At 41.1% G+C, this 13642-nt stretch overlaps 1 protein-coding gene across 2 annotated transcripts in view; it reads left to right on the top strand.

Annotated features, from left to right (window-relative positions):
• The first annotated feature begins 2106 nt into the window (after positions 1 to 2106).
• The window catches only part of HECTD2 (HECT domain E3 ubiquitin protein ligase 2), a 33967-nt gene continuing 22431 nt past the window's right edge, over positions 2107 to 13642 (top strand). For both annotated transcript variants that reach the window (XM_053949561.1, XM_053949563.1), the window contains exons 1-4: positions 2107 to 2417; positions 6614 to 6743; positions 11265 to 11403; positions 12837 to 12939. In XM_053949561.1, coding sequence (XP_053805536.1) covers positions 2196 to 2417; positions 6614 to 6743; positions 11265 to 11403; positions 12837 to 12939 — 594 coding nt within the window. In that variant the 5' untranslated portion in view covers positions 2107 to 2195. The remainder of the gene's footprint in view (positions 2418 to 6613; positions 6744 to 11264; positions 11404 to 12836; positions 12940 to 13642) is intronic.

Raw genomic sequence — 13642 nt, 5'->3', positions numbered from 1 at the left:
ATTTCATCTCTCTTTGTAGGCTCAATGGAGCAAATCCTTCCATGTTTCAAGCTGGCACAGCTCCACAAAACAGTTGTGCCAATTATTTCTAGCTGGGGACTGCCACTGGGTGTAAAGCTGCTTGTACTGAAGCTGATGAAATTACTATCATTATGTTGTTTCTTGGCATGGAAAGGAAAAAGATGAGTGAGTGTTTGGGGGGCTTTGTTTTAAGTGCAACAGGCTGCTTATTCATGCAAACTGCTGAAAGCCACTGGGAAGTAAACACAGCGAGGAGAGTGAACTTGGAAAACCAGATCTCATATTTAACTAGGTAAGGAGACAATGCCACTTCTTAATGAAACCTAAAACCACTCCAGGTCTGCCCGTTCTTTCAGAAAGGAAAAGCCTTTTTCAATGTGTTAGATTAACACTGCAGTACCTATTGTGCCATTGCTTTTATGATTCTTACAGAAATATTTCCCACAGCTTCTGCAGGAGCTACTTGTGTAGTGCCAATGCTCAGAAAAAAACATCACATGTTTTTCCTCCACCTGAAAAACAATTTTGAAGATTTTCATGGTCTGTAATGCTATTCACACTCTGTTCCTGAAGCTGGGAGAAAAAATTAGAATGGTCTGAAGGAAACTTGTTTCATCTGGCAGCTAGTGGTTTGAAGAGCTTAAATTGGATGTAGGTTGGGGTACACAACATTGTCCCCCTCTCACGCAGCAGGGCATACCAAGCCAAGTGGCAGGTCAGTACCAGCCAGGACGTGTGACATCTGGTCTAGATGTTGTCTTGCAAGCAGTTCAACACAGCACCTCTTCTGAAGATGGTATTTCTTCACACACTTAAGCAAAGCTCCAGCACAGCCAGGGAGCTGCGCTGAGGCTCTGACTGCGGTACCGCCTCCGGCTGCCCGAGACCTGTCCAAACGGAGGGCCAGGACCCACCACTGCACAGCCTCGGCACCGCTCTGGCTTTGCCATCAGAGACCGGACCACGCTCACACATTCGTTACACGTTCATTCCTCGTGGTACGGTGCAGTCCTTCGCAATAAGGCTTTGACTCCACGATATGGTATAGTGGGCACGGACTTAATAATCTCGAAGGGCTTTTTCTACTTTAATGATTCGAAGATTTCTGTATTTTCTCGTTGGAGCGTGACCCGAAGGGGCGAGGAACGTGCCCTGGGGCGACCGCGCGGTGTGAGAGGTGCCCCTGCTGGCACGGCCTCAGGATGGTGTGAGAGGTGCCCCTGCTGGCACGGCCTCAGGATGGTGTGAGAGGTGCCCCTGCCGGCACGGCCTCAGGATGGTGTGAGAGGTGCCCCTGCCGGCACGGCCCCAGGATGGTGTGAGAGGTGCCCCTGCCGGCACGGCCCCAGAACGGTGTGAGAGGTGCCCCTGTTGGCACGGCCGCAGTACGGTGTGACAGCTCTGCCGGCACGGCCCCAGGATGGTGTGAGAGGTGCCCCTGCCGGCACGGCCTCAGGATGGTGTGAGAGGTGCCCCTGCCGGCACGGCCTGTGCCAGCAGAGCAGCACCCAACACCACCCGGCGTGACGGAGGCGCGGCCGTGCCTAGCGGTATCCGCCCCGAGGGCCCTTCACCCAGCTGTATATTTATATATATTTTATATATTTATGTTTATATGTGTTTATTACTCGTCTATTTCCTCGTCGCCACTCCCGGGTCCCGTCAGTGCCGCACACCTGGCCCGGCACCCCTTGCCAGGGCGGCTGCGCCGGGGCCAGCCGCAGCCCCGCGCCGGTTCCTGCGCCGCGGAGTTTCCGCCGCCGTGTCCCCCGCTCCCCCCGCGCCGCGCCCCGGCCGCCAGGCGCGTTTCCACGAGCCGCCCATGAGCAGCATGGCGGCGGCGGCCCCCGCTGCGGCCCGCGGTCTGTAGGTGGCGCGGCGGCCGAGGGCGCTCCCGGGCAGCGGCTCCGGCGGCGCCTCCGCTGCGCCGCGTCCCGCGCTCCCCCTGCTCGCCGGGGCCGCGGCGGGGGCGGCCGGGCTGCGCTGCGCTGCGCTCCGCCCCGCCGTGCGGGGGTGTCTGGGCGCCCGGGAGCAGCGCGGCTGCTGCAGTGCCGCGGCGGCCGAGCGGAGCGGCGGAGCTGAGGGTGCCCGCGGGGGCTCCTCGGAGAGAGGAGGAGAGGGGGGCGCGGGGTCGCGGGTGCCGACGGCACTGGGAGGCTGCCGGGAGCGGGACCATGTCGCTGCAGAGCCCGCCGGCTGCCGCCGAGCTGCCCCCGGGCCCCGGCGAGGGGCATCCGCCGGGAGCGGAGCTGAGCCAGGGCAGCGCCGCGGCCCCGTCAGCCGAGGAGGGCGGCGAGGAGGAGGAAGAAGAGGAAGAAGGGGAGAAGGAAAAAGAAAAGGAAAAGGACGGAGAGAAATTGCCGCCCATCCCGTCGGTGTCCACCGCGGCTGCCGGGGTAAGTCCCGTCGGCGCCCGGGCAGCCGCCCGCGGGCCCGCCTGTGCCGCTCCGTGTTCGTTTGCTGCGTTTGCCGCTTTATTTGGGAGGAGAAAGGGAAGAGGGGAATCATCGTCTTCATTTTCTTTCATGTTCCTTTCCGTTGAGAGGCTTTCATTCAAGTTTCTTAAAAATAACAAGTGCATCTGTAAGCAATGACATAATGAAGCTATAAATTCTCCATCCACTTATAGTTAACATTTTACAACGGTCTGCTCTGTCGGGTTAGTCATGACTGAGGGTTTGCAGCATTGTGAATGTTCATTAAGGGTTCTCGGGGGTGGAGGGTTTCAGCTCTAATACACTTAATGGCAAGAGAGGTAGCTGGGAAATACTTCTGTATTTTTAACTTTTTGTTTAAAAATCTTTTCCGTTTTTTTTTGTGTTGAAGCAAAGATCACAGAACATTTTGATTAAATGATGAATGAATTAATGCAGAAAATTAAAAAGGATATTTGCCAGAATAACTTTCTTTTAGAAACCTTTCTTCAGGTTTTTAATTATAACGGAGTTGTGCTTTTCCTTCTGCTGACCATACAATATTACAGAACATAAATTTTTCCTGGCGTGAGTTGGATACCTTACGTAGCTTAACATTAGAACTTGTGGTAAGTTATTTCGGTCCAACAACAGAATAAAAATGTTACTAATCCTGTAGTAATACACTTAGGAGATTTTAGTTCATCAGTTCTGATAGGCATCAGATTTATTAGAAGTTATCATTTAAATTATCATTTATTTAAATTCATAATTTGAATTGAAAAGATTGCCCATATAATATTTATGACTGTCAGGAAATAATTGTGATGTTAAACTAAGTTATTGTGTGCAAACTGCAAACTCCTTGGAGCAATTCTGCCAATTTTGTATTTTGCTTAAACATTCCAATCTCCTGAAAGACTTTCAGCTTTGTAAATCTGTCAGAATGTGCAAGAATATGTTTATTCTTGTGATTCAAATACCAATTTGGTGGGAGAAGCCTGTAATGGACGAGTGCCCAGGAGTTTTTTTTACCTTTGAATATCTCCACTTTAGAGTTTGAATGGTAAAAGCCAGTCCCTTGAATAAAGATACAAATGCTGGCCTAAAATGTGTCAGGCTTAGCTAAGTTAATGAAAAATATGTGCCCCTGGATGACCACGTAGAATTCCAGCTACCTTAAAGAATCAGGAGAACTTCTTTGTAGCTGGACATCCGTCATGTACCTCTGAAGCGTCGCCCACAGGCAGAAGCTGTCTAAGTGGACCTGCTGCAGAGCAGCTCAGACCTGGCTGGGTGTGGTTGTGTGTCAGGTGCAGGGCAGCGTTTGAATTTACCAAGGGCCTCACGTGGTGTTCAGTAGCATGTTACAAGGGGGTGGGGATAGACAGGGAGTTCTGTGGAGAGATGTCGTAAACTATCCCCAAAGAGGTGATAGTTTGGGTGTCAGCATTCAGATTCTGGAAGGAAACTTGTGGAAAGCTAAGTAATTTGCTCCCTAATAAATAGGAACAATTAGAGACTTCTGTAAAGGAAAAGCAGTCCAAAGTTTCAAGCTACGAATGGAAGGGGAAATCCTGCTTCTAGTGCAGCCTGTTGCACTGTCAGATGCCTTTTAGAAATTTGAGTGTCCTCCATGTCTTCTTGCACAGGGAAAAAAATCTTTCTGTCCTCGCTTGTCTTTGCTTGCCATATACATAAGGGTCTTGAGTAAGCAATGTTTACTAACACAGGATTTTCCAGAAGCTCTTCTAGATGATCTTTTATCCCTTCCAAGAAAGCAGTCTGTATGTGCTCATTGCAAACAATTTGACTTGTTTTCACCATTTCATTTAACTTCAATAATGAAAAATACAGTTTTATAAAGTATAATGCTAGTAACTCTCCGGTCCTATGGAAGGCTTAGTGCTTTGGAAAACTTCCACTAAGAAGCCAACAGAGTTGTGAGATATTAGTATGATCTTAAAACAGGACTAAAGATTACTTTGATCCTCTTACTCCCTCTAAGCATATTCATTCCTTTTGGTGGGTGGGATGGGGATGGTGGATGTTCAGATTCCTGGTGGCAGTGTGCTTGTAGAGTCTTAGGTTCTAAAAGCTCATTGACCTCCTACAAATTTTTTAAATATGACATGGTGTTGTGCGCTTGCCCTAGATTACTCCCTCAGGGGTTGTCAGAATTTCTCATTAATGAGCATGAAGTTTCCCTCCAGGGCCTCCCAATAATGTCTTTGTCCATATGTTTGTCTAATATTGTTGGAACTGTACTTGAAAGAGGATGATGGAGTTAAAGAGGGGGATGCAGTTTGTGTTCTTTATGATCCCTACTGAGGGAGGTGGCAGTAAACAGAAAGTTTTTAAAAACTGTTCACCTGTAGTATTTCAGTGACATGGCTGGAGTAAAACCTAGAAAGCCAAGTCAGTCAAAAAGGCTGTCACAATAATTTGTTTAACAAAAACTCCTTTTTTCAATTATCTCTGCTATCTATTCCTTATTAATTGTAATTAGACTAGTCTGTGCTTCACAGCTTTTCTGCCTGGAGCACACATTTTTTGACTGAGCAAATGAACCTCAGATCTGGAGTAGTTTAAAAGTTCTTTTTCAGTCACTAATGTTTGTCCAGGGTCTGGTTTTCTCCAGTCATGTGCTAGATGATTTTTAAGAATCATCTTAATGATATTTCAAAGGTTATAAACTAAAAAGAAATGTTAATCTGAGAATTACACTGGTGATTACATTTTATTTTGGAATGTTTCTTGCGTATATGGAATTTGGAACTAGAAATTGAAATTTGGTAAAAATACCAATTTTAGGAATTGAAATTTGATTTTTTGAAGCCAAAACTCCTGATGATTGTTCAAATTTACAGTTTAGTGAGTTATGAGCCATGGAAAAATAACTGTATAGCCACAGTTATTTAAAATTTCTGGCAGTGTACCAGCTTGTGCACACTGTGGTGTGGTAGGTTTATGGGTTGTGTTATTACTCTTCTGGTGTTTTTTCAGGATCTTGTGGTGAAAGTGAAGTGCTTTTCTTAGAACTCTGACTGCATGTCTTAGTCTAAATGTATTTCTGTTAAGGGAAAAGGGAAGTGTACTGGTTCAAAATTTTTGATAGGATATTACATGAGAACGTATATTCTCATTTGCAGAATTAAAGTTTTGATTTGTATGGAAACATTTTTCTAACTGAGAGTACAGACACCAGGTATCAGGAAAATGAGTCTTTAGGTTACTGTGAGGTTGAAAATCATGATGTGCAGGAAGTGTGTTTATATATATTTTTTTTTAGTTGATTTACCTTCTTCTGATATCAATTGATGACTTGGAATTGAGATGAAAATTAAAATATTCATCATGAGACTTCTGTCATCTTGAGCAAGCCTCTTAACCCCACCTGTGCTTTGCAGATTCTATAGTAAATAACTATATCTAATAGCACCCAGTGCTGATTAGCCAGCAGACTAATTGGCACAATCCTTTGCAAGTCTGATGTGTGATTTCACTTCTGTTTGCTGTTAGAGCACATTAGTGATCAACACTTCCTAGCAGAGATTTGTGCAGGCTCCTTGGTGACAGCATGTACAGGTGCTCAAGCAGGGAGTCTTTTACCACTTTGTTAACCAAGTTTTGTTGGTCAGGCTTTCTTCAGTGGCAGCACTGACCATTTTGAATCATTAAGGAGTTTTACTCTGGTAGTCAGTATTGAACTGTTTTTAGAGGTTAGAATTTTTGACCCCACAGTTCAGGTCTTGGGAAATTTGTCTAAACTACTTGAATATATTAGGGCTATTTGGAAAAAGGAATATGTGACACTTTCTTCTGTTTAAACTGAGCTGGATGTAGTGAGAAGTATAAAAGTAAACATTAGGATACAGAAAGTTCGAATGTTATTGACAGCATCTGAATTGTATTGTGTTTTCCTCACAGAAATCCAAGGATATCTTCATATCCCACAAATTAATACTTGAGTTTCTTTATGTAATTGAAAGGAATTTTATGGTGCCTCTCCTGAATCAATTTGAAGCAAACTTGCAGAATCATTATTTATGTTTTATTCAGTTATTACCAGTCTGATTTAAAAGGTATTTAAGAATTCTGTGTAATAACCTCACTAGGAAGATTACTCTAGCAGTAATGTATTAGCCCTTTAGAGCACACTATCATCTTAATTACAGGGGTTGGAGGAAGGAGCCAAAAATCAGTTTTCCACTTTCAGCAATTTCATCACAACTATCAACCAAAAGAAAGAAGGCATCGGAAACAGAAATTCACCGACGCAACTTGTTATACCCAACATCAAAAACGGTAAGAGAAAAAAAGACCTGTGTTACTTAGTTACCAAGTTTAGAAGGTGCTCAATTTTCTGCCAGTATTTGTATTGTGGTAGTGCCAGAAAATCTGGAAATCTAGATTTCATTAAATTATGCTGTGCTGTACATTGTACAGGCAGTGAGATAAATGATAGCCCATGCCCAGTAGAGATTGTGTCATACAGACATGTTGGACAAGAAAAAACAAATAGACCTGGAGGATGGAATAACTATCTGAAATTTTAAAGAAAGGTACTGATTCAGCAGTCTATCTGTGGATATTCTTTGTCTAGCTGCAGTCATTCAATGGAATTATCAGTGTCTCTAGAAATTGTCAGAACTTTGGAGAAAATTCTTTTATTGCCATCTGAAGGATGGTGGGAATGAGGCAAGTGTAAGGCTTTTAAGGAAGGCAGTTGCTGGGTGATGGTGTTTTGCAGTGAAGATGAAGGCCAGTGATGGCAAAAAGTAAAATGCACAGGCAGCAATTAGTAAGTTCTGAATAGCTTTATAAGTGAGAAGGAAGGTTGTTGTGCTGTGGCAAGAAAACAATACTTGATGGAAAGATAGAAAGTGTAGGTCTGTATTCAGTATGGTAGGCTAGAATCATGAAGCCTAGATGAGATGATGTTGTGGTTAGACCTGGAATTTTTATTAGGCTTTTGGGCAAGGAATTCAGTAATTTGGGACTTTTCATAAAAGACTCTAGAAACATTTGTCAGGTTTGTATTGATCTTGTCTCTGAGGAAGTCCACTTCAGGCTTGTTGTTCTGTGGTTCACTAGATCTTTATAGCACTCAAGTGAATTTGAGGCAAGAAAGAGACTTGACTGAGAGATCGCAGTAGTGTGACTTTGAAACAAAACTGTTGACAAGTATTGTCAGTTTCAAAGTTGTGCAGAAAAAGGTGCTTTATAACTTGTAGCATTAGATTCTTGCTAAAATAATCTTTTATTTGTCCTGTTAGCTATACTGCATAACTAAAAGTCAGTGCAAGACCTTTTTTTTTTTTTTTTTAACAGTTTTTGTTACGGGGTAAAGAGGTGCCTTCTACTTCCAAAACAAAGGCAATCACTGAAACACAGAAGGTCTGAATGATACCTCAGACAGGGTTTTTTTGCTTTGTTCAAATTGCTTTGTACTACACAAAGGAAACCACAGTGGCTGGAGATGGTCGGTAAAGAATTCTCTGACTGTGGCAAAACATACCAAAAGTCTGCTTCTCCCCTGACCCCCCATCCTTTTTTTTTTTGATACCTGGCAAGAATGATAAACTCTAAATATCACTCTCGTGAAGTGCCCTCAATTTTGCTGCAAATAATGCTGTCCCAGTTGTAATTACTGCCTCATACATACTTAGTTGTTAATTTTCACCACACTATTGCGTGGAAATATTTATTACAATCAGGGATATATTCTTGAGACAGAGCTCAGTGTGTAAAATTGAGCAGATGCTGTGGTAGTTTCAGGATCAGAGTAACCTGCCTATGTAAAACCAGAGTATTTTTACTAACAGTCAAAGGTGAATTCAATATATTTTGAGGCAGTATGTGTATTCTGTGGAGAAATTAACAATTTGAACAAATTTATCAGTTGAAAATGCTGCTTTTGCTAATCTGGCATTTAGGAATAATGCTTGGTTGGTGTTTTGGTGTTTGGGTTTTTTTGCATTTTATCTATACATGTTCTATCTCTGAACATGTGTAGCTGTATATATATATAGGTGTATATACTGGTAATACTTCAGGCTCAGGTTCAAACAACATTAATTTCATTGAGGACAAAGGTATGGAAAACCTAATGCTAGTAAATACAGCATGAAAAGTAGGGGGATGTTTGTGTGCTACATAGCTGCCACATGTAATAAGTCTTCCAATGTAACAATGATCTGGTATAAAATTTATATACTAAATAGATTGTTCTAGTTCTTTTCTAATGTTACAATTACAGTAAGTAAGTTTTGTTTGCTTCATCTCCTTTGAAAATCTTCATTGGCCAGCAGCTGTGTTGGTCACAATGAAAATAATTGCAGCATTCATTTACCCTGAACTTCCCTGGATTACCCAATTCTGCTTTGTATCAAGGAGATTTTCTTCACCAAAGTTTTTGATATTTCCTTAAGCAGTTATGCATTGCTGAATCTTTTTACTTGATTTAACTGGGCAAGAAGCCAGAAATTACTGTTTTTTCTTGTCTTGTAATATTGTATTATTGCTGTTTATCAACTGAATAAACTTTCCCATTCTTACTCAATGAAACTCAAGTGAAGGATTTTAATTAGTATTCTTTACTGGCAGAAGAGCAAATAAATCTATGTACAAATAAACTTGAATGATGACAAAACATACTGAAGTTGACCATGTGTGTTAAAGATACTATTAAAAATCAGTTTTAGTATATGTAAATTAAACTGCATTTCAAAGAAAATTGCATTGCTGACAGGGTGCAAGTTACCAGCTTATCACCTGCAGCCTCAATTTACTGAATTGAGAAGCAGTGTCTGCCAGCAGATGTCTCTTCTACAGATGTAGAGAGAATATTTTCCTCATTTCAGTGTGTTCAGCTGGTTATAACTCAATGTTTAATCCATTTAAAATTAGGAAGATAGAATGAGATTTAAATCAAAAAGCTTGTTATTCTCAGAGTATAAAAATAAGACAAATTTTTAGATTCTTTAAAATCAGTCCATCCTGCTTTCAGAGAATGATGTTCAATAGCAGAACATTTGCATGGTTGGATTGTTTGGCACCTTGGCTTGGATTAATTTTTTATCTGTATGTCTGCTTTGTTTTTTGCAATTACTACTCTTATCTTAAAATAGTTAAAATTCCATCTGTGAGAATGGACAAGGTTCCATATAAATAATTGATGCCATCCTCAGGGGATTGAAGGCAGCTCTGATCTGTTATCTCATGAATGGTGGCTGAGTGAAGTCACACGGACAATGACTCTGTCATGAGCATGAGGGAAAAAATCTGGTTTTGGATTCATGGGACTTATTTAGCATCTGTTTCCCTGCTGATAAATGAAGTAGGCAGCAGTGTAGTGATGCTGCTTTGATGTTTTGTTAATTAAAAAAAACCAAACCTTCAAAAAAGCTTAGAGGGGTCTTATACAATTTCATTGTGAAGGATTTTCATTAAATATGTATGACTTTTGAGGACACTTTTATTTTATATAGTGTCTTTTATCCCAAACATATGTCACAATTTATGTAAATGCTTTTAAAAATGAGCAGCATAAATCAGACTGTAAGAGTGTTTGAGGATGTTTGTGAAGACACTGTCAAAATGAGTGTTGGAAATGCAGTGGAAATATTTTTTCATGTTTTGGGTGGGCTTTCCTTGGCTGACTGTCAGACACCCACCAAGCTGCTCTGTGGCTTCCCCACCTCAACAGGACACGGGGAGAAAATAAGATGAAAAAGCTCATGGATTGAGATAAAGACTGGGAGTACATTTTCCAGTTATTGTCATAGGCAGAACAGACTTGAGGATATTAATTTATTGCCAGTTTAACTAAACAGAAACAAAACTCAAAACACCTTCCCCTTCCCTGCTTACCACACCTTCCCTTGTTCTCAACTTCTCTCCAGTTCTGCCAGCAGCCTGATCAGGCATGGGTTCTCCAGTGGCTGCAGGGGAATCTCTGCTCCAGACCCTGGCTCACCTCCTCCTTCCTTCTCCTTCTTTTCCACTCATGTGCATGTCTGTAGGGTAGTTTCTTTTGGTTTTTTTTTCTTCCTTTTTTTTTAATCCCTCCTCTCTCAAGCTGCTGTGCAGTTTTTTTATGCTTTCCTAAATATATTGTCACAGGAATGCTACCAGTGTCACTGTTGGGCACAGCTTTGGCCTGTGTTGGGTGTGTTTTGGAGCTGTGTCGGACACAGAGGCAGCCTCATCTCTGCTCTCACTGCAGCTGTTGCCAAGCCTTGCCGTGCTAATCTGATGAAATATTCTCAGATCAAGTAGAAAGGAAGGAGTAGAATAGAAAGACCTTGGCAAAGCGCTGCCAATTGTACTAGAGTAGATAGCCAAATGTATTGAAAAGAAGTGTTCAAAGATGCTTCTGTTTCACCACAGTTCTCTGTAAGACAAAAAAATTTGCCTTTCCCATTTAGTTTTTTCAAGAGATTCTTTATGGAAACTGTAGATGATCCACAGTCATCTCTAGCTAAAATTCTATATCACAGTGTAGAAAAATGGACTGAAGTCTTGTCCTTATATGATAGTTGGACTTTGGTATGGTCATGAGTGAGATTTTTCTTAGCTGGGAGGAGCACCAGTGTTGCAGTTTGTATTTTGAAAATTTACAATCTGTATTGGAAATACAATAATGGGCAACACTGCTATTTTTATTAGTTAACCAAATTTTCCATCATGTCTGCATGTGCACATGGTAAGAAAAATACTTTTTTAAAGAGTTAGAATCAAACACTTGGAGTTTCCTTTTTTTCCTAGTACCAATTTATTTGTGTTAGATGAATTGTATTTACTCTTCTTTACCTTTCTTTTAAGGGAGGGACCTGCCACCTCTTTGCCTCGATGTACGGCAAAAGCAGCGCATGTCCATGGATACGTTACCCCAAGAACCAAAAGCACCAATTCCTCCTGAACCTTCCCTTCCAATTCGAACCAAAACTGTGAAAGATTTTCAGTAAGTTATACTGGTGTTCCTAGAAATGTGCTTTCTTCCTTTCTTTGGAATTCTGTTAATTTTGACCTAATTCATACGTTTGATTTTGTTAATCTCAAATGAGGAAACAGTTTCAGTAAGACTGGCAAGGAATTAGTCTGGTTATGATGGTGGGATTGATAACTCTGTTACTGTGAAAACGATCAAAATATTTTTTCTAGGTTGAAATGTTGTTCCACACAGAAAATGGCAAAACATATACTTCAGAATTAGAAATGCAGTGAATGTTTAGTTTTGGAAAAGAGTATGTGTGGCTTATTGTAGGTTGGCAAATCCCTTGCAGTCTTAGGTGTTTTGGTTATACTGGCAATTATTTGTCTCTCCCACTTTTGAAATTTTGTGCTTCCAGGGAGGAAAAGGAAAGCTTTTTCATTATTCAGTGTGTATTTGGGGGGACAGAAAAAGAGATATAAAGGAAAATTTGTAGAGGTGATCCTTTCCTGGTACTCAGGTGATGCAAAGAACTGAATTATTTTCCATATTCATATTTTTGTATCTATTGACTATTGCCTCTAGACAACCTGTGGCAGTGTTTGTAAAAAACTTCCTTGTATCTGATCTAAATCAACCCTCCTGCAGGTTAAAGCCATTAGTCCTTGTCCTGTCCATTTGAACCACTAGCTGTGAGCCCCCACCACCTCTCCATTTCCCCTCTCCCACGGTTGCCATCCTCCAGGTAGGGCTAGGTCCTTCTCAGTTGGATCTGGCAGCTGCTCCCTGTGCTGAGCTGGGTTTAGATTTCCCCATGCTGCAGATTTCTTGCACAGCCTGCAGCAAAGTGAGAGGAAGCAGCTTCCAGAGGAAGGCCTTGCACTTGTCCAGGTAGATGATATCATTCTGCTATCATCAACCAGCACTGTAACCCTACTGTAGAAGGCCACCACATCTGTCAGGCACAATTTGCCCTTAGTGAAGCCACGTTGACTGTCACCAGTGATCACCTTGTCTAAGATTAACTACCTAAGACTGACCACCTGTGCCTAAGATTAAATTCTATTTGAAAAAATTTAAAAGAAAATTTTGGAGATATTCTAGTGAATTTGAGTAGTTTAGGAGCCATCATACTTACTCTGAGAAACTTTACCATGTAAGTGTAGCTGCAGCTTAATTCTGTTCTGTTAATTATTTGTCCTAACACACTGAACTGTGACATTGTGAATTAGCATTTTGAATAAAAGACATTGCTCAGGTGTATCAAACACAAACTATGCTTTTGTTCTCTTACAATACCATGATCTTTAAATGACAAGGAAGAGGTTAGAAAGATACAGATATTATACTCATCTGTCTTCTAAGTGTGCTTAGTGAGAAAAGCTTAAAGTTACAGTGCATTTTAAAGTCTAAGTGGCTGGCAAGATCAAACCATTACCAGTATTTGAATATATTTTCTCTAGGGATGATATGGAAAAGTCGAAGGCATCGGGAGATTGGAAAGCTGTACATAATTTTTATTCTACAACTTTTGATTCTTTCTTGGAGATAAATGCTGCATTTAAGGTAGAAAATAATTCCTAATACTATTTAGTAATTACAGTGCTTTGTATCTTCAAAATGTATCTAAAAATATCTGTTAAAGGCTTTCAGCCAGGTATTCATGGGCACTCAGATAATTTTGTCATGATCTCACCTGCCTTTTGTAGACAATCTGTTATTGCATTTATTTATTGATTCCAGTTAAGCAATTTTATTTCAAGTTTGTGGAACTTTAAAATTCCAGTATGTAGTTTGCGTGTGACACTGTGACTGTGCAGGTACTTTCTACACAAATTTCACTTTTAAAACATCCATGCTAATGCAGTGGCCCAGGCAAATCTGGAAACAGAAATTCCCTATCCCTAAAAAAAAGGTGTGGTATGAGCTCTGTTATAGCTGTTCATGTATTATGATGGCATACTTGGTTTTCCTAGGGAACTGTTATATTTGTGTTTCTGAATTCATGCTAAATTATTATTTCCTGCCTATTATAGAGCAAAATGTGCTTATGATATTTAATATGAATGGTAGGATCTGAGCCTGGACGAAATAACCTGTGACCTTTAGTTGTTTAATAAATATTGATTCCTTAAAATTTTCTTGCCTTTGTCTGATAATGGATCAACAACAAAGATGAAAGTTCAATGTAATTAATTATTTGAAACCCTCTTACATTTTTGAAATAGAATGACAATATGAATATCTGTAAGATTACTATTGTTTTGCT

This window comes from Vidua chalybeata, chromosome 8 (assembly GCF_026979565.1).
Source record: "Vidua chalybeata isolate OUT-0048 chromosome 8, bVidCha1 merged haplotype, whole genome shotgun sequence".
Taxonomy (NCBI): domain Eukaryota; kingdom Metazoa; phylum Chordata; class Aves; order Passeriformes; family Viduidae; genus Vidua; species Vidua chalybeata.
This window is presented reverse-complemented; position numbering and strand designations above follow the sequence as displayed.